Here is a 22,186-nt window from a genome sequence, read left to right as displayed (position 1 = left end):
CACAGTTGTAAATATTTTATTGGTTACAGGTGGTCGGCTGGTACCACCCTGTGAGTTGGTGTCAGATTCACTGTTCTACGATGTGGCAAGGATGGGGTTTCTGTGTCTGATGTTTTCCCACATCGTGAGTTACTGATCTCGTTTATAGTGGAGGAGAAGCAGCTACATTCGTCTGTGCACAAAGAGAAAATCAAAGGATTTAAGTTAGTCCTATCACTCTGCGCTGTTAGTGGTAGTTTGGAAAATACTCCCTTTTCTTGCCACAAGAGTGCTCAAGAAGGGGATGCTGGAAAGGAAGAAGAAAACTGCAATGGTCAGTGCAGGACTTATTAATAATTAGTAATAACATAAAAAACAATTTAATTGAATTTAATCTGAAACACATTTGGCCATGGTATGTTAATTGCAATAAAACCTTTGAGGGATAGCAGTTTTGCATGTAAATTCGGGTCAGAAGTAAGTTGATCCTCACCAACACACTATATTATGACTTGGCACTTCAATATACAAATTGGTTTGTAAGATCACTATTAAAAATTAGCAGGTTGGTATAATATCTCAATCTTATTCCTGGGAATGTCAAATGACTCAACACTACAGCATGTTTCATGCCACTGCGTCAGGTTTATGTTAAATGCCCCCCCCCCCCCCCCCCCCCCTCCCCTCTTACCCATTCACCTGTGTGAGCACAACACGTTCACCTGCAGCATGGAAGACATTCTTCGTAGATTAATGCACTTGAACTCAAGGGGGACCAATATCCTGGCGGGGAGATTTGCAAAGGCTACTGGGGAGACTTTAAACTAGTATGGTTGGGGGGAGGGACTCAAATTGGGAAAGCTAGCAGTCAGTGTGTGAAGCAGGAGGCAGAGAATGGTAGCACTCTGACCCAAAATGTAGGGGAGAGAGAAGAAAAAGAAAATAATCAGAGAATAAGAGAGGGTGGGTTTCTTAAATGTGTATATTTTAATGCTAGGAGCATTGTAAGAAAAGTGGATGAACTTAGAGCCTGGATTGACACCTGGAAGTATGATGTGGCGATCAGTGAAACATGGTTGCAGGAGGGCTGTGATTGGAAACTAAATATTCCAGGATTTCATTGCTTCAGGTGTGATAGAATTGGAGGGGCAAGAGGTGGAGGTGTTGCATTGCTTATCAGGGAAGATATTACAGCAGTGCTTTGGCAGGATAGATTAGAGGGCTCGTCTAGGGAGGCTATTTGGGTGGAACTGAGAAATGGGAAAGGGGTAGCAACACTTATAGGGGTGTATTATAGACCGCCAAATGGGGAGCGAGAATTGGAAGAGCAAATATGTAAGGAGATTGCAGATATTAGTAGTAAGCACAAGGTAGTGATTGTGGGAGATTTCAATTTTCCACACATAGACTGGGAAACACATTCTGTAAATGGGCTGGATGGGTTGGAGTTTGTAAAATGTGTGCAGGATAGTTTTTTGCAACAATATATAGAAGTACCTACTAGAGAAGGGGCGGTACTGGACCTCCTGTTAGGAAATGAGATGGGTCAGGTGGCAGAGGTAATGCGTTGGGGAACAGTTCGGGTCCAGTGATCACAATACCATTAGTTTCAATATAATTATGGAGAGGGACAAAACTGGACCTAGGGTTGAGATTTTTGATTGGAGAAAGGCTAACTTTGAGGAGATGCGAAAGGATTTAAAAGGAGTAAATTGGGACAGTTTGTTTTATGGGAAAGATGTGGAAGAGAAATGGAGTACATTTAAAGGTACATTCACACTGTGTTTTTGATTTTCTGTTTTTGGATTGAATTCTGTTTTTAATTTGTGTCATTGTGATGTCTTTAATTACTTGTTTTACTCCGATTATATGTTTTTATTCCGATTACTATGTAAGGTGTCCTTGAGATTTTGTATGAAAGGCGCCCATTAAATATAAAATTTATTATTATTATTACATTTAAAGGTGAAATTTTAAGAGTACAGAATCTTTATGTCCCTGTTCGGTTGAAAGGAAATCGTAAAAATTGTAAAGAGCCATGGTTTTCAAGGGAAATTGGACACTTGGTTCGGAAAAAGAGGGAGATCTACAATAGTTATAGGCAGCATGGAGTAAATGAGGTGCTTGAGGAGTATAAAGAATGTAAAAAGAATCTTAAGAAATAAATTAGAAAAGCTAAAAGAAGATATGAGGTTGCTTTGGCAAGTAAGGTAAAAGTAAATCCGAAGGGTTTCTACCGCTATATTAATAGCAAAAGGATAACAAGGGATAAAATTGGTCCATTAGAGAGTCAGAGTGGCCAACTATCTGCAGAGCCAAAAGAGATGGGGGAGATATTGAACAGTTTCTTTTCTTCGGTATTCACCAAGGAGAAGGATATTGAATTATGTGAGGTAAGGGAAACAAGTAGAGTAGCTATGGGAACTATGAGGATCAAAGAAGAGGAAGTACTGACATTTTTGAGAAATATAAAAGTGGATAAGTCCAGGTCCGGACAGGATATTCCCTAGGATATTGAGGGAAGTTAGTGTAGAAATAGCAGGGGCTATGGCAGAAATATTTCAAATGTCATTAGAAACGGGAATAGTGCCGGAGGATTGGCGTACTGCGCATGTTGTTCCATTGTTTAAAAAGGGGTCTAAGAGTAAACCTAGCAATTATAGACCTGTTAGTTTGACGTCAGTGGTGGGCAAATTAATGGAAAGAATACTTAGAGATAATATATATAAGCATCTGGATAAACAGGGTCTGATTAGGAACAGTCAACATGGATTTGTGCCTGGAAGGTCATGTTTAACTAATCTTCTTGAATTTTTTGAAGATGTTACTCGGGAAATTGATGAGGGTAAAGCAGTGGATGTTGTGTATATGGACTTCAGTAAGGCCTTTGACAAGGTTCCTCATGGAAGGTTGGTTAAGAAGGTTCAATGGTTGGGTATTAATGGTGGAGTAGCAAGATGGATTCAACAGTGGCTGAATGGGAGATGCCAGAGAGTAATGGTGGATGGTTGTTTGTCAGGTTGGAGGCCAGTGACGAGTGGGGTGCCACAGGGATCTGTGTTGGGTCCACTGTTGTTTGTCATGTACATCAATGATCTGGACGATGGCGTGGTAAATTGGATTATTAAGTATGCAGATGATACTAAGATAGGTGGGGTTGCGGGTAATGAAGTAGAGTTTCAAAGTCTACAGAGAGATTTATGCCAGTTGGAAGAGTGGGCTGAAAGATGGCAGATGGAGTTTAATGCTGATAAGTGTGAGGTGCTACATCTTGGCAGGACAAATCAAAATAGGACGTACATGGTAAATGGTAGGGAATTGAAGAATGTAGGTGAACAGAGGGATCTGGGAATAACTGTGCACAGTTCCCTGAAAGTGGAATCTCATGTAGATAGGGTGGTAAAGAAAGCTTTTGGTGTGCTGGCCTTTATAAATCAGAGCATTGAGTATAGAAGTTGGGATGTAATGTTAAAATTGTACAAGGCATTGGTGAGGCCAATTCTGGAGTATGGTGTACAATTTTGGTCGCCTAATTATAGGAAGGATGTCAACAAAATAGAGAGAGTACAGAGGAGATTTACTAGAATGTTGCCTGGGTTTCAGCAACTAAGTTACAGAGAAAGGTTGAACAAGTTAGGGCTTTATTCTTTGGAGCGCAGAAGGTTAAGGGGGGACTTGATAGAGGTTTTTAAAATGATGAGAGGGATAGACAGAGTTGACATGGAAAAGCTTTTCCCACTGAGAGTAGGGAAGATTCAAACAAGGGGACATGACTTGAGAATTAAGGGACTGAAGTTTAGGGGTAACATGAGGGGGAACTTCTTTACTCAGAGAGTGGTAGCTGTGTGGAATGAGCTTCCAGTGAAGGTGGTGGAGGCAGGTTCGTTTTTATCATTTAAAAATAAATTGGATAGTTATATGGATGGGAAAGGAATGGAGGGTTATGGTCTGAGCGCAGGTATATGGGACTAGGGGAGATTATGTGTTCGGCACGGACTAGAAGGGTCGAGATGGCCTGTTTCCGTGCTGTAATTGTTATATGGTTATATGGTTATTAAGATGTTTGTGGATCATCAGGGAAAAATCCTGGCAATTCCATTCCGTCATTGGAATTGTAGTGGTGAGCTATTCCAACATACTCTGGGGATACATAATTCCAGTAATGAGCACAGCACAACTGTAGTCTCCAATCTATGGCACGTGTACTTGGAAACATTAAGAGCACTGGACCTAAATAAGGTGGGAGAAGAATCCTACATCACCTCAATGAATGGGATGGAAATCTAGCAGGTCTGAGTGCCCCAGTTACATTACGCAGCACCATTGATATTAAGCCAAAAATTGCTCCATGTGGCTGGATCTCTTTTCTCTTGAGCATACCAATCTGAGGGGTGATAGACAATAGGTGCAGGAGTAGGCCATTTGGCCCCTTGAGCCAGCATCGCCATTCAATGAGATCATGGTTGATCATCCCCAATCAGTACCCCGTTCCTGCCTTCTCCCCATATCCCCTGACTCCGCTATCTTTAAGAGCCCTATCTAGCTCTCTCTTGAAAGTATCCAGAGAACTGGCCTCCACCGCCCTCTGAGGCAGAGAATGTTCACCGCGTCCCGTGCTCTCCAGCCTTTTGCGTAGTCAGCCAATAAGCTCTTCTCCCTGCTTCTCTTTGATTGCTGCTTCGCCGAGATCCACGTAAGCACTGATCTTACAGGGGTATACAGTGCGTTCCATAATGTTTGGGACAAAGACCCATCATTTATTTATTTGCCTCTGTACTGCACAATTTGAGATTTGTAATAGAAAAAAAATCACATGTGTTTAAAGTGCACATTGTCAGATTTTATTAAAGGGTATTTTTATACATTTTGGTTTCAAATGCATAAAAATTTAATATTGAAATTGAAGAATCCAATGTTCATACCATTTAATTGTAGGCATTCCAAGTGGAATATGAGATGCTGCTCTTCCAGTTGGTGTGTGACCTCACTGTGGCAACGGAGGAGGCCAAGGATGGAATGACCAGTATGGGAATGGAATGTGGATTTAAAATGCGCTTGGCGGCACAACGATAGAGTTGCTGCCTTACAGTACTTGCAGCGCCGGAGACCCGGGTTCGATCATGACTATGGGTGCTACTATACGGAGTTTGTACGTTCTTGCCATGACAGTTAATGTTAGTATGTAGGTCAATGTTAGTATGCGGGATCGCTGGTTGGTGCGGACTAGGTGGGCCGAAGGGCCTGTTCCCACGCTGTATCTCTTAACTAGACTAGCAGGTGAAGTTATTTTGGTTCTTTTATATCAACCGACAGGCAGATAGGACTTCCATTTGTTGTTTCCTTCATAATGCCATCTCTGACAGAGTAACATTCGTCAAGTGTTCTGACGAAGAGTTTCAAACAAGAAATATTAATTCAATTCTCTGTCAGCAAACTCCGTTGACCTAAGTGTTTCCAACATTTTCAGTTTTCAGTTCAGATGACCAGCATCTGCAGTTTTATTGATTGTCAGCACTCCTTTAGACTAGGTTTGAAGTGTCAATCTAGATATTTGTGCTCAATACACTGAATTGTGACTTGATTCTGGGTCAGAAGGCTCGCGGTTCGAAAGTGCCAAGTGATTGATGAAGAAACAGCATTTGGTGGAATGTTGAAGTGCAAATTTTTCCTCTAGTAAGTGGGCTTCCATGTATTAACTTACCTTCTTACGCAATTTCTCATGGTTGTAGTTGTGAGTTTGCATGGGGCTGTGCAGCCATTGAAAATCTGCAAACTCTGCCCTGTGTGGACAGGTAGATGAGATACTGCACTCCTGCTATCGTCACTTGGCTTCTGTGTGCTCATGACTAGAGATTAGCTGTGTCTTGGGTGCTGCCTGTACTTTTATCAGTTGGTGGCCAGAGTTTCTTACAAGTTAATGCAACATTTCAAGAAGGCTCTGAGAACATATTTGAAGCATTCTCCCTGTCCCACAGGTAACATTAATACATAGAACAGTAGAACATAGCAATAGGCTCAAAGAGCTGGAGTAACTCAGCGGGACAGGCAGCATCTCTAGAGAGAGTTACCCATTCCTTCTCTCTGGAGATGCTGCCTGTCCCGCTGAGTTACTCCAGCTCTTTGTGTCTATCTTCGATTTAAATCAGCATCTGCAGTTCCTTCCTACACATAGGAATAGGCCTTCAGTTCACACTGTCTGAGCTGAAAATGATGCACCTATGTTTGTAGTTAACTAGCTAGTCATTTTCATCAATCCAATTATGTTTCCTGTGGAGAAGCTAAAATGTCTTTTGGTCACACTCTGGCTCCTGCTGGTTGAAAGGTGTCAGTTAATGTCACTCCTCTCTCCAAATGTCAAGTTTAGTCTCCTGGTTGCTTTCTTTCCTTTGTATTAGAAGCCTTGGATTTCATGCTGTATTCCAGAAAAGGAGCACTTTATATTGATGTGCTGTATTGATGTACTATAATAATATGACTTTAAATCATAATCCTATCTGCTCTCACAGATGTCAAGGCACTCTCTGCAGAAATACAAAGCGTAGTCTTATTGTCTTGACCAGTATCGTTTCCTTAATCAATACCACCATTTTAGGTTGTTGGGCATTGTGTGCAAATTAGCTTCTGACTGCAAATAATTAATGTCCACACTTAAGAATTAACTATTAACAGAGAAATATGAAAGTCATTCGATAAAAGCAGATTCATCTTTTGGTACTTACCAATACCAATAAATAGAAGACACTCTTTATGTGTATTTACTTAACTGTGTTCCTGTAAATTAGATTAAACCATTGGGTGTTTTGTGCGCAATTCAAAGCAATAATTTGGCAATAATTTTGCAAGATGTGTGGAGTGATTGTGTGGAGTGAAATAATGTTAAAATTACTTGTGATTTATTATAAGTAATCATTAATGTGTGTTATTTATGATGTGGATAGAACTCTATCTTTGAAAGAGGTGAAGGTATGGCGAAGAAAAGCTGAGATAGGCAATAAACTATGAATAAATTGCCCCATATGAGGATGCTTGCGTTTAATAGTCTCTAATATCAATAGAAGATCCCCAGATCCTCCAGCTTGTGGTTTTCGCAAACCAAACTGTGAACTTGGATACCGGGATATGAGATCTTTTCATTATCCTTTTTATGAAAACCTCTGCATATACTGCAAAGAAACCCCTTCCTCAAAACTGCAAGAATTCTGGAAAAATATCGAATTAAGTTTTCGAAACTTCACTGTGACAGAAATTACACAACATGAGATAGCCAGAATAAACTGTGAGATCACCAAGGTACCTTTGACTATTAACCTTGTTGATTAACTAGGGCCTTAAAAAAAGTTATGTTGATAAGCACAGAACCATTCCTTTGCTGACAGCACATTCTCAACAGTGCCCCTGTTTCAACAGGTGTTGGTTAACCATATATGTGAATAACCTGGTATAACCGTAGAAGAATCTTGGCAACAGCTTGTTTAATCATTGTAGCATCCAAGGGCTGTTAAATTAACTCTCTGGCTAGGGTCTGCTTGGAGTTAATGCTCGCATTTAAATATTAGTTGTGGAAAATTTAATAATTTGATGTGAATTATTTTTACAATAATCTATGTAAGCATCATTATCTGTACCCCTTATGATTTCTACACTCTTCTGCTTTGATGCTCTTGCAGCAGCGAAATTGGTTCTTCCACCCACCATGCCTATGCCGACCATCAAGTACCAATCTGCATTAATTCCATTTACCAACACTTGGTCCGTAGTTCTTTTGATGCTCCGTTTCCTCCCACATTTCAAAGAAGTATCAGAAGAAAACATTTACTGGATATTACTCTCAGTAAACTTAATTCCAATCACAATTGGGAGTTTATGGTTGTTCCATTTGGAGTTGTCATTGATGATGGGCGAAATGGCATCATTCAATGTTTTAATTTAGTATAGATTTTGTTTCGAGATACAGCGTGGAAACTGACCCTCCGACCCACTGAGACTGCACTGACCAATCATCACCCGTACAGTAGTTCTATCCTACACACTCGGGACAATTTACAGACTCCAAATTAACACACAACCCTGCATGTCTTTGGAATGTGGGTGGGAACTGGAGCATCCGGAGCAGACCCACACATTCACAGGGAGAACATACAAACTCTGTACAGACAACTCCCATAGTCAGGATTGATCCCGGGTTTCTGGTGCTGTAAGGCAGCAACTCTACCGCTGCTCCACTATGTATAAGATAAGAATGGCCTCTTCCTGCCTTCCATTTCCTTCATTGTGATACTTATTGGCTCTCAATGCTCTCTTTTAAGATACTCCATAAAGCATATCTAAGAGGCCATGCTTTGGTTATCTGTTCTAATGTAGGAGTTTCCATGTTTCATTTAAGCCTTACAGGAGATTTTTATTATTATTTTTAAGTTCTATCGGAAGATTCTTATTGTTACTTCAATGTAATTGATGTGCAAGTTACTTTAGATGTACACAAAATTAGTCTTTGTGTTTCCATCTGGCAACATTTAGTGAATGGATGCAAGATTTAGGAACTACACGATGCTGAGACTTGACATGACTTGGAGAAACGTTGCTTACAATTGATGGGTTCTTTGTCCATGAAAATAATGATCTGGTTCAGGTCCCAATCGCATTGTTTAAAATCTAAGTTCACGATTTATTAAATCTGTGTCAGCAGTATTGAGAAAAGAGCATATTCATCATGCTATCTAGTTTATCAATATGTAAAGGTTATTCCAGATAGTGCTTGGTTTTTTTTGGGGCCTTTCTACTCCAGTATTTATTCCCTGTTGTGTAGTCACATTTTATACCAGATGTGAATATAATGTTCATTTTGCAAAGTAAAGGTTTTTTTTATTTATGTTGGCAATTATTACAACTGAAGATGATGGCCTCATTTAGTCTGGTGACTGCTTATCACCTCTCCAGATGTGACCAGCCGTTATATTGAATCCCCTAAATAGGCATTAAGTGTTGTTAATTAATGTTGATCTGTGGGATAGACTGGCATTTTGTTTGAGGATTTTATCCACAGATCTCCAAAAAGTTATTTTTTTTAAATTCAGCTCTGTTAAAATCTTTGTCTCAGTGCAAAGTAGATTTTTGTGATTCTAGTGCTTGAACTGAATATAATGGGCCTGTCCCACTTAGGCGATTTTTCAGGCAGACACACACACACGCACACGCACACGCACACGCACACGCACGCACACACACACACACACAGACACAGACACAGACACAATCACAGACAGCCACACACACACAGACACAGACAGCCACACACACACACACACACACACACACACACACACACACACACACACACCCACCCACCCCCACACCCCCACACCCCCCCCCCCCCCCCCCCCCCTCCCCACACCTTCCTCCACCAGCCCGGGGGACAGGGCAAGCGGGGAGAGTACAGTTAAGAATCAATACATGGGTCTGAAATCACATCCAGCTGAGTTCAGATAAGGATGGCAGACTTTCAGAAGAATCTGGCTGGGCTTTCACTTCAAAAATTGGAGAGCGTTTTCAAGGAAATCAGTGGATCAGACATCATCTGTGGAGGGAAATAGATAGTTGATGTTTCAGGTCAAGACCCTTCATCTAGACTGCTAATCCATTTCCATCTGACTGACTTACGACGCTGAGTTCCTCCAGCAGCTCTTTTTTTATGCTACTGTTTCCAGCATCTGCATTCTCTTGCCACTCCTAAGTTTTTAATTCAAACAGTTTTATGGCTACCATTACAAATATTACGTTTTTAGACCAGATTTATTTAATTACTTAAATTTAAATTGTCCTCAGCTGCCTTGTTGACGTAAATTGCTCAATAATTAGGCCTTGGGCTATGATACTGTCCCAATAGTCCAATAGTAAATGAAAAACTACTTACTTATCTAGTTGCACATTGTATTAGCCGGGCTCAGCGAATAGTAATCTGACCTGAGTCAGCAGGTGTTGTGTTTGATAAATCATCGGATTCAGGGTTTTATTCACAGTATTTTGTTACACTACCAAATAAGGCACATACACTCGCGTATCCCCATATGCACTCGCAAACCCCGAGTACACAGCATAGCATGCCGCAGGATGTTCCTGCTCTTGATCACTTGGCCGTTCATGACATGGTCCAAGGCTGGTGCTCTCTCCTCGATAGGGTGCCCGACACCATTCTTTGGCATTTCTTATCAGAGTAGACTGTGCCACTGGTCCCTCCCCACATCAATCATAAACCCCCCTTATCTGCAACATTTCTGCACAACTATTGCTGTTGTGTTTGGTGCACCAATGCTATGCTTTCCCATAGAATGGTGTGATTTCTCAGGCATTGTAAGTTCCCAAGCATGGACAGGTGCAAGGTAATCTCCCACTTGTCAGTCTGAAGAAGGGTTTCGACCCGAAACGTTGCCTATTTCCTTCGCTCCATTGATGCTGCCTCACCCGCTGAGTTTCTCCAGCATTATTGTCTAACTGCATTTGAATCTTGTTTTCGAAAGGCATGGAATGCAGTGCTGCTAGTTTAGCTGATAACTCCATTTTACATTTTAGCTGAAATTGTTTGTTTAACCCTTACATGACAGCAGGTCATAAGTTTAATGGTTTTTACCAAGACTTGCATTTAAACTCTTGATGGTTCACTACTTGTCAGTTTCAGGAGAGCACAGTGCTGTCAGAGATGCTGCTCTCCAGATGGTCATATTATTTTCGGGTACCTCTTCTCTGTTCTGACAAGCTTTAGAAAATCCATGACACTATCACAAACCAATTGCCCCACTGTTTGGTTCAACAGTCTTCTCCCTATCAGTAGAACCATAAAGAAATGGGCAAAGTAGGTAAAAACAGATGAACAATGTGCGATTTTGCTGTATGCCATGTTGCCTGATGTAAAGGATTTTGAAAACTTTTAGAAAGCTGTTAAAGCCTGTTCCAATACAGCTCTTTCCTGATAAATGAGGCTTTGACTTTTGTGTCTATAAATGTCCAGTGATATAAAGGCCGGATGATGCTGTCATCTGTCGTTTGTTTATAGACTTGGCTCAAGTGATATGGATGTGCCAAAAGAATTGTGGAGCCGTTCCAAATCCCAATTTGTACCACCAGTCTTTAAAGTTAAGTGTAGAAAAATATTGTCTATCAGTAGGTATTTATCACCACATAAAGGAGTTTTCAGGCAACCTACTTGAACTTTCTGCTTTGTAAACTTAGTTATGTTTGTGCTGTTACTGACGGGCAGAGAGTGCAAGATATAGACTACAAAGATGCACGAGCAAAGATGTAGAGTTACATTCTCTAACCTCTCCTGCAATACTAATATCAGAATCCTGGGAAAGAAATGTGTGTTTTGAAATTGATGCTTATTTACATATTCTTTCACGATCTTCTCCGTCTGTGAATTATTCAAGGAGTGTTTGTTTTGCCACAGTTCGTGTTCTCTGAAATTAAGTTGAGCACCAGATGAATTCCTCATTAACATTTTGACTTTATGCTCGAAATCAGTTGTGATGCTCTGAGCTTATGAACCTTTCTGTAAACCGTTCTCTGGTGATAAAAGATGTAGCGGCATCCTGAACCTTGAAAATGAAATTGTGGAAGAGCTGAGCCTAAAGAAAGTAGAAAAACAATTGTTATTATCGTGAAATAATTATGCTTTCTCCACCTCCTTTCCTGAGGTAGTTGATAAATTGCTGAGTATGGTCCAGTTGATGTTGGTTACCCAGTACCCTGCTCAGTATACGTTATCCATTTATAAACAAGATTATCTTTGCCAGCATTAAGTTTAGGTGAGGTGGTGAGGCATCCAGGACTGATCCTGTTTTCGGCCAGTATTAAAACCTGTAACCTTCCAACAACAACCAATGCATTTCAATATTTCAATTAGGAATGAATCTGTTGACTTTCTAACCTAGGTCACCTACCCATACCAAAATCACTAATACCACCCAAACTGACTGAGGCCTGTATTTTCCTCATCTGTGCAGCACACTGAATAAATAAGCCATTGGGAAAATGACATGTGCTTAAATAAAGATGGGAAGGGAGTAGGATATTTTAAAACAAAGATATATAAAAGTTAGTGAACCATTTATACTGAAAATGTTTAAATTCCTAATTATGAATGTGTCTCTTTGGCACCCTGTGGCTTTAAAGATTCTTGTTCATTTTCTTAAATGAGTAACATCAAAGTGGTGATTAAAGTGAGTGAAATCTTTTATTTGGCCAACTTACACAGTATTTAATAACTATCATAAATCAAAACTACACAACTTCCTCTCTCACTTACCTCAGACTTTTTACAGAGTCCCTGGTGATTTTCAGCCATTTAATTAAACTGAATGACAGCACTTTAAAAGAATGCACCAGTGCTTGGCTGCCATGTTTCCATGGTGTCCATTGGAGAAAATAACAATAGCAATGATAAAGAGATGTCAGTTCATCTTCGAACTATGTTCCAAGAAGTCAACATGCAATATCATGGATTCTTATTAATCTTCTTCTATGAACAAATTAGAAAACAATGAAGGAATTAGAAAAAAGGACAAAAGGTAATGAAGGAATTTAAAAAAAAATTTGAAGTAAACTTGTGAGAGCCAAAAAATATATTTAACATAAGAACGGAAATTTTGAAATGGGACATCAGGAAATACCTGTTATTTTTTAAAATAATACTCCATTAGTTTTGATTTGGGAAACTCCAGCGTAATGCCTCAGCAGATAGTCTCTTTAACAATGTTGTATTCCCTCACAAATTACAAGCTCCTGATTTCGAAGCTACAATGTGTCCAACACATTCAAGGTAACACAAAACTAAGAGGCAAATAAAAAAAAACAACACAGCACATGCTCCCATTAAAGTGACAGAGTATAATGTGACATTTATTTGAAAGATGAGATTGGCCAAATGGACTACAGTGGTCTTTATATGCCTAGTTCATTTCTACTTTTGAATGCCCTTTCCATTTATTTGAATGTTGTTAATCAAATTTTGAAGCATTTTAAATGGGAGAATACCACTTTTTGTTTTGTTCCTTTGAAATACCAGACTCCCTGCAAAGCAGGATCAACCCTTTTTCCTTTAATACACCAAAGTATAAACCTCCTTTGCACACAAGGAAGGTTAGAGTTTGGAAGGCGGGCACAAAAATAGCGGCTTGATTTGTAATCTTCCACATTAGATCTGTTACTTATTATAGACATCAAAAACTGGGCAAATCTTACATTTGCTGATCTTATAATATCAACAGTGTGTGTATTGATCAGAAAGGAACTATAGCATTACTACATGTACTGGGCCTCAGTTGGGTGCGCTGCTACAGATAAAATATATTTTTCATCTGGAGTTGTGCTCACAGCTTTATTCAGCACAGCTGCAATGATCTGAATGATTGGAATTGATATTGGTTTATTATCACGTATACCGAGATCCAATTAAAAACTTTGCTTTGCGTGCTATCCAGGCAGATCATACTGTGCTTGAGTGCAATTGCGTGGTGAGTACAACAGGTTAAAAGAGAAAGGAAGATAGACACAAAAGATTGGAGTAACACAGCGGGTCAGGCAGCATCTCTGGAAAAAGGAATAGGTGATGTTTTGGGTTGAGACCTTTCTTCAGACTGAGTCGGGGGAAAGGGGAGTGAGAGATATGGACGGCACTTGGGACAAATGAATGGAAGATATGCAAAATGCATTGATAATCAATAGGCTATTGTTGGTTGAGGGATAGGTGATAACAAGTATACAGACAGGAACTAAACAGGACAACAGTAAAACTAGTATGACAACTCGGATGTGGGAGGGACACAGAGAGAGGGGATGCAAGAGTTATTTGAAGTTAGAGAAATCAATATTCATACCACTGGGTTGTAAGCTGCCCAAGCAAAAGATGAGATGCTGTTCCTCCAATTTATGTCAGAAAGGGAGCAAAGTGCAGAATACACTGATACAACTACAGAGAAAGTGCAGATTTTTAAAGTTTAACGGGTAAGGTCGCGACAAGGTAGATTGGCTTGGTTTTGGCCTATGAGAGGTCAACTTAAGAGACTAATAACATTGGAGAAAAAGCAGTTCTTAAATCTGGTGGAATGCATTTTCAAACATTTGCTTCTTCTGCCCGATGGGTGGGGAGAGAAGAAAGAATGATTAGGGGGTGAGTGGTCCTTGATTATCTTGGCTGCTTTCCCAAGGCAGCAGGAAGTTTAGATGGAATTGATGGGGGTGGGGAGAAGGGTAGTTTGTGTGATGGACTGGGTTGTGTTTGCAATTTATTGTTGTTTTGGGCAGAGCAATTGCTCTATCAGGCTATGATACATCCAGATAGGATGTTTTGTATGGTGCATCTGAAGAAATTGATAAGAGTCATTGCAAATGTGTCGAATTTCCTTAGCATTCCAATAATTTGGAGGCATAGGTGTGCTTTTTTGATCTTAGCATCAAATGTGGATGGACCAAAACAAATTGATGATATTTACACCGAGGAACTTCAAGCTCTTGACTGTTTCCACTTAAGCATAATAGATACAACTATTCCATCCTGCTTCCTGAAGTTGATGACCAGTTCCTATGCTTTGCTGACATTGAGCAAGGCATTGTTGTTTTGATGCCATGCTACTCCATTTAAACAATGTTTGAGATCCAGCCCACTTTGGTGGTGTCATCTGCAAACTTGTTTAGAGCAGAATTTGACTGCACATGCATGAGTATGAAGTGAGGAACAGAGAACACCCAAAAGGACTGGATAAAGTGGATGTGGAGATGATGTTTTCACTGGTGGGAGAGTCTTGGAACAGAGGCCATAGCCTCAGAATAATTGGACAGACCCTTGTAAAGTAGAGGAGGAATTTCTTTAGTCAGAGGGTGGCGAATCTGTGGAATTCAATACCACAGAAGGCTGTGGAGGCCAAGTCAATGGGTATTTTTAAGGTGGAGATTGATACGTTCTTGATTAGTATGGGTGTCAAGGGCTATGGGAAGAAGGCAGGAAAATGGGGTTGATAGATAAGCCATGATTAAATGGCAGGAAAATGGGGTTGATAGATAAGCCATGATTAAATGGCAGGAAAAACGTCATGGGCCGAATGACCTAAGTTCTGCTCGTATGACATAAACTTATGAACACAGCCTTGCGGGGCACCAATGTTGAGAATTATTGTGGAACATGTTTTGTCGCCCTCCCTTACAGATTGTGGTCTATGGATCAGGAAGTCAATGATCCAATTGAAGAAGGGGATGCTGAGACCGAGGTCCAGGTTTTGATGATGAGTTTAGATGGAGTTATGAGATTGAGGATGGGGCCCATAGTCATTAAACAGGATGGTGCACCCAATTGCCAGCAATCATTTTTTTTTAATGTTTCTTCTTCCTACTTAATAGTTGAAAGTGAATCCAGAAGATTTGGTTTTCTGATTGTTATGTTATTTCTCTGTGCCATCTAATTTTCTGCTGTAACAACATAAATGTATCATGGACAGCAAGTTGGGCAGATGCTGTGGGAATTTGCTTTCAGTAGTTTTGGTTGACTCGAACACCAGGAGAAGTCTATTTTCTGAATAATATCTGGGATTATTTGCGCCCGCATGGGATCTGTTTAATAACAAGGTCCCAGTACTGCTCTAATTTAAGTAAAATATGTTGAATCACAATGCTTTCCCTCCACTGTACAAAATGAAATAAATTATAACTTGTCAAGCTAATATAATGGTCAGTTAATACTTGATATTACTTCAAAATAATCTGAATTATTGAAAGGAAAATAATATTCTTTATAACTACTTTTGTAATCTCCATTTCCTAAGGAGGCGCCAGTGTATGTTGCATTGTGTATAGACTGATGGGAATAAAAACCATGTTGAAGTACTGTAAATACATCAACATTAACAGAATGTCTGTGTTGGAAATAGTTCTCAAGATTGCAATTCTGAACAGTAGGAATTTCGTGCTGTGGAGCTGTTTGTGAAAATTTGAGAATTTACTGCAGTAGAATAAAGCAAACATTGCTGACGCTGTATATATAAACCACGCGCATACTGACATTATAAACGCACATATACTGTCAAATGGAAGATTTCCCGACAGTACATTTTTGTTTAGCGCCTCAATGTCTATTGTTTTATTTATTTATTCCTATTATATAAATTAATTTTCAAGCTAAAAGCCCTCAATTTCATATTTGGTGTGCGTGAGATGCCATTTTTAGTGTTTGGAAATAAAACACTAGTTAGTTTTACTGGGTTTGCAAATAGAACAGTTTGTTATTGATGGGCTACTCTCTATTGACACAAACTGTGAAGACAGTCATTAACTGTTTCTCAGCATGGAAAAAATTAGATCGCATAACTTTAATGTCAGAGGGGCAAAGTTTAAAGGAGATGTGCGGGATGAGTTTTTTACACAGAACAATAATGCCCCTGTCCCACTTAGGAAACCTGAACGGAAACCTCTGGAGACTTTGCGCCCCACCCAAGGTTTCCGTGCGGTTCCCGGAGGTTGCAGGTGGTTGCCTAAGGTTGCAGGTAGGGGAAGCAGGTGAGGAGACTGACAAAAACCTCCGGGAACCGCACAGAAACCTTGGGTGGGGCGCAAAGTCTCCAGAGGTTTCCATTCAGGTTTCCTAAGTGGGACAGGGGCATAAGGGAGCACAAAAAATTATTGTCCAGTAATTACTATTTAGAACAACATGCGACGCACACATTTGGTAGTATATTTCTCTACATTAAAACAATGGCAGCATTTCAAAAGGTTTTCAATTGGTTGTAAAATGCTTAGGGACATTCTGGGGTTGTGAATACTATAGAGATATGCATCTATTTACTTCTATGAAAAAATATAATTTACATCTGTATCATATCTGCAAGTCCAGCAATGTGAGCAAGCCAGCCAAGCTTCATTCTTGTTAATGATCCTGATTTAAAATAAACTTCAAGTGGCACTATCATACATCTGCACATCCCCTTTAAATTTCATCAATTTCAGTTTTTAAAATAAGTGAAATACAAAGTAAATAACATTAAGCAGATAATGTTTCTGCTATGTTTGGCAATATCTTCTATTTTCATCAGGGTAGAATTTCTAGCTATTTGTGGGTTACCAATTTGAACAAGGAACAGTTCATAGGAAGTCATGTTATTCTGACTTTATTCTTTTTGCTTTATAATGCAGGTGCTTGTCAGTGAGGATGCGGAGGGTAAAGGCATAGTGGCTCATTTCCTGGCTCATGATAATAAACCTATTTCCTGCATGGCTTTCAACCCCAGTGGTAAGTGCAATGAGTTTGTCTTCATGGTTTTGAAATACTAACTCTTAGAAGACCACAGTATATCTATAATTGAAGCTTTAGAAATATAACTTTCTTAAGAGAAATGAGCACGGCAAAATATATTAATCGACGACTCCTCTTCTCCCCCATCTCCCAAACATTTATTTAATGATTAAAAATAATTCATAATTATTTTAATGACTTGTTAGGAGGCGCTCCCTCCTTACTGCCACTTCCTCAGTGTGGTGCTCCAACCTCTGCCACAGTGTGGTGTTCCCACCTCACTGCCCTACAGTGTGGCCCTCCCTCCTCATCGCATCAAATCATTTTACATTTGATTTATAAAATGCTAACTTATTAATGATTGTAAACAAATTCAGCTATTATTTCTGTAATCTCCAAGTTGTCTATTTAAGTGTGATTGTTTTGTTAAATGATTGATAGAAATATAACTGTCTAATTAAGCTCATATGTTTTAAATAGCTCTCAAGTCTGCATGAAAGGCCTTTCCAAGTGTTGATGAATTATTTTGTACAGAAGGAAATTCAGATATTGCATCCAAAATGTTATCAGCTCTTACACAAGACTATCTAGAAATTACATCTTGTGTATAGATTATTCAATCCAAATAGTTTATGTTGTACACATACTTTTTCCACGTGGCATTTCACGAGCTATATATCCTTCATTCTCTTTATTGCACAGGTACATATAACTTTGCTTGATATCTGATATTTGCCTCAACTGCCCAAACTTACCATTAATTAGTAGGAATCAAAGATATCTTTGTTGTTCTGAACCTATTAGTTCATAGTTTTTCAGGCTGAAAATGTTTTGTTTCTCTGATCCTTTATCATAACTAATTCCACTGATTGTGGGAGCCAGCTTCATGGTTTTGCTTCGCACAAATCCCAGGTTTGAATGATTTGCTTGTGGTTTGGTGATAAAGCTGTGCACAATGTGCAGTTTGACAAGAACAGTTAATGTATTGTTAAATCAACCTGCAGAACTAATTTAACAAAGTACAATCTATTTTCCGGTGTTAATTGCTGTTTGCTTTTGACTGTAAATTTCAGCATTGTTAGGTTTTTTCCATCGTATTTGGTTCATCATGTAAACATATTACCACCCAGTGTGTTTCAGTGTGTGGTATCTTGCAAATGTGCTACTGTCTTTCAATTTTTCTGAAGCCATGGTTGCAATTCAGATCCATTATATTACCTCCATCCAGTCAAAGAGGAATCCCACAAATTGCTCTTTCCAAAGTCTAGCAACAGGCAGGTTTGGAGGGATATGGGCCAAACGCGGGCAGGTGGTGCTAGTGTAACTTGGACAAGTTAGGCCGAAGGGCCTGTTTCCACGCTGTATTACTCTATGACTCTAAGAAGCAAAAACACATAATTAATAGCCTGAAGCTAATTTATGAAAACCATGAGGGAATTTCTGTCAAACTGCCCAGGGCTTCTGAGCATACTCTAACAAACTGTAATTGTCCAGGACTCATCACAGACCAAATAAAACTTAAGATGTTTGGACTTGTTAGCAATAGTGAGATTTGCTTATTTTTAAATCCTGGGACGAATTTTGTTGCTAAGGAGTTGAGGAAGGAAACCATCGAAGGAGCAGCATGCTCAGACATAACTTGAAAAGCTTTGGTTATGGTGTACTATGTTGCTGTAATACAACTGAGGTTGATGATGACATTAAAAGCAAAGCTTGAGTAGTACATATAAACTATCAGTAATTTGAGACTGTGTTGTAGAGTCTATCCCCCTCCAGCTCTGCTGCCATTAAATAACATACATCCAAATTGTAACATTGCTGTTTGTGAATAGTAATATTTCTTTGCAGGAGCTTTGAAGCTGACAGGTCTCCAACTCAAAAGTAGTGACATTGTGATAATTACACAAAAAAAAAATCACCGAAGACCTGAGGCAATTCATGTCAATTCACAGGAATGACAATTAAAATATTTTTTTTGTTTAGAAATTGATTTATACATTGCATGTGCCACTTAACATAACATGTGACAAGATTAAAAAATATATATACATGGAGCTCTAAAATATTTGCATCTCTCACAAGCCTTGCCCCAAAGTTGGTATCTTTCTCCCTGCTGAATGTGTCACTTTCTGAACAATTTTAACCTAAACTCTATATTAACTTTGCAATTCTGTGCTTTCCTGTTGAATCAAAATGTATAAATGTTCTGTATGCAAGAAGGATCTATTCCTTGTGACCTTTTTTTAACTTCAGCTTGGTACTCATTATTTCTTCCCTCCTGGCCTAATGTTAATGATTCTGCAAACTGGCCTTGTGCACATTCACTTTTATAGACTCCCTAACTGCTGGAACTCTGAAATGAAATAAAATGGCATAAATTGTCAGTTGGCCAGGTACCATCTACGAAGAGGGAAACTAAGTTTTAGCTTGATGACCTTCCATCAACTTTGAATAATTATGTTGGTATATTCTCATTGACTCTTAATCAGAATTGCTTCACTTTATCAAGTTAGGAATGGGGCCATCCACATTTTCCATCCCTTTGTTCACTGCTTTGATCATTACTTTCATGAGCTAAGTTAATAGGCTGAATTCCAGATATCCGCTCTGATTGAAGTGATTTTTATGCATCTTTTGAGAAGTTTTACCTGTATAAGTTTGGTGAATCCACTGAAGTGCTACCCAGCATTGAGATGTGCCGTTACCATTGACTACAGATTAATTATGTTTTATTAAGATAAAGGTGGAAAACATGAGGAGAAATAATAATGAAGAGTTGATTTTCAGATGTTAACACTGGGGGGGGGGGAGTATTCATATTTAAAATTATTGACATCCCTGTCATTAGTGGATATAGAATTCATGTAAAATATATTCTTTATGAAAAAGTAAACCATCCTATAGTGCTGTGTTCCTGTGAAAATTAAACTCCTGCGAATGCTACAATCTTTGTCATTGGTGCAGAAAGTTTGCCTGTAATATTCCAGTGTTACACCCTTTTTGCTTTCAGATATCAAATTTGCATTGTTTCTCATTACTGCTGGGCCCACCTGTTGGAGATTTGTTCGCACAATGAAAACTGTTTTTCATGAATGGAAATGAAAGGGATAAATCATCTTAAATTGTGTAAAATGATGAATAGCCAGGGCATGAACTGCAACAATGCTGCATGGTCTTGCTGCAGCTGTGTGACTGAAACAGATGCTGGACTAACTTGGGATAAGTACAGTGCTGTAATTGACTCCTGACCAATTGTTGAAGGAATAATGAGCAGTTAAAATTATTTCTCGTTGAGCTTAAAATGTCACACATTTCACAAAATCATACAGCACAGAAACAGGCCTTTCAGCCCAACGCATTTATGCCAATAAAGATGCCCATATACTGTTCATGCCGAATGACCAATATCCTTCGAAACCTTTCTTATCCAAGTACCTGTCCAAATATCTTTTACATGTTGTAATTGCACCTGCCATTAACTTATCTATCACATTTTATAGTTCCCAGATTTGTCTTTGCAGTCGTTCTTGTATAAATATACTCCTGCATTCCCTGTACTCTAGGGATTCACTTGATATGTACCTGAACCATACTTCTTTTTCTGATCAGAGCCTTAATATCTCGTGTCATCCCTGCACCTGCTAGCCTTGACCTTCACTCAAACAGGAATCTGCCGACTTTGATGTTTAAGTATATCTTTTAAAAGCCTCCCACTTGGATGTCCCTTGCCCATAAATGACCTACTATTTTGCAGGTTCCTGTGAATACCATCCACATTTAATTTCCCCCAGTTTAGAACTTTAACTTGTTGACCATTTCTGACCTTTTCCATTATTATTTTAAAACTAATGGAATAATGTTCAGTGGTCCCAGAGTGCTTCTCCACTGACGCCTCAGTCATTTGGTCTGCCCTATTTCCAAGAGTAGGTTCAGCTTTGCCCTTTCCCACGTAGGGTCAATAGACAATAGGTGCAGAGTAGGCCATTTGGCCCTTCGAGCCATTCAGGGTGATCATCCCCAATCAGTACCCCGTTCCTGCCTTCTCCCCATATCTCCTGACTCCGCTATCTTTAAGAGCCCTATCTAGCTCTCTCTTGAAAGTATCCAAAGAACCGGCCTTCACTGCCCTCAGAGGCAGAGAATTCCACAGACTCACAACTCTCTGTCCTTTATATATTGCCTGAGGAAAGCTTCCTGAACACACTTAACAAATTCCACCCCCTCAAAGCCCTCAGCCCACAGCACTATAGCAGCCCTTGTCTCTATTAGGAAAGTTAAAATCCCTACTACGACAATGCTATTATCCTTGCAACTCTGCAATCTCACAAGGTAGAGAAGGAGAATTAGGCCATGGAGTCGACCCCGCCATTCAATCATGACTGATCTCTGCCCCCTAATCCCATTTTCCTGCCTTCTCCCCATTTCCTGCCTTCTCCCCATTGACACCCGTTCTAATCAAGAATTTGATTGCCTTAAAAAATATCCACTGACGGCCTTCACAGCCCTCTGTGGCAATGAGTTCCACAGATTAACTACCCTCTGACTAAATAAGTTCCTCCTGTTGTCCTTTATAAAATAGTGCCCTGTTTGCCTGTTTGTTCATCTGCTTGCCATGTTTATCTCCTTGCCTGTTTGGTCATCTTTGGATATAATCAGGCACTGGAGCAATGATACATGCTGGTTAAGAGATGATGCTGCCACAGTAAGGATTGAGGATAAAATTATAATCATCACATATAGGTTATACTGTTATCAATTACCCCGGAGAAAATGTTCAATCTGTGAGGCTGAGATGATGACTATGCTGCCTGAAAAGGCTGCTGAGACAACTAATTGATCAATACTTGGTTCATATTCACAAGACTGGAGTTGTTGGTCAGCAGTATCTCAGATATAATCTATGATGTCTTGCGGGAGCCACCCGGGTCAGGTCTGGGT

The 22,186-nt window shown here is 39.6% G+C and overlaps 1 protein-coding gene across 6 annotated transcripts in view; it reads left to right on the top strand.

Annotated features, from left to right (window-relative positions):
* The window catches only part of bcas3 (BCAS3 microtubule associated cell migration factor), a 692,691-nt gene that overhangs the window by 161,150 nt on the left and 509,355 nt on the right, over window positions 1-22,186 (top strand). For all 6 annotated transcript variants that reach the window (XM_033045811.1, XM_033045815.1, XM_033045814.1 and 3 more), the window contains one exon: window positions 17,149-17,245. In XM_033045811.1, the coding sequence (XP_032901702.1) occupies window positions 17,149-17,245 (97 nt within the window). The remainder of the gene's footprint in view (window positions 1-17,148; window positions 17,246-22,186) is intronic.

The sequence above is a fragment of the Amblyraja radiata genome, chromosome 28, assembly GCF_010909765.2.
Source record: "Amblyraja radiata isolate CabotCenter1 chromosome 28, sAmbRad1.1.pri, whole genome shotgun sequence".
Taxonomy (NCBI): Eukaryota; Metazoa; Chordata; class Chondrichthyes; order Rajiformes; family Rajidae; genus Amblyraja; species Amblyraja radiata.
This window is presented reverse-complemented; position numbering and strand designations above follow the sequence as displayed.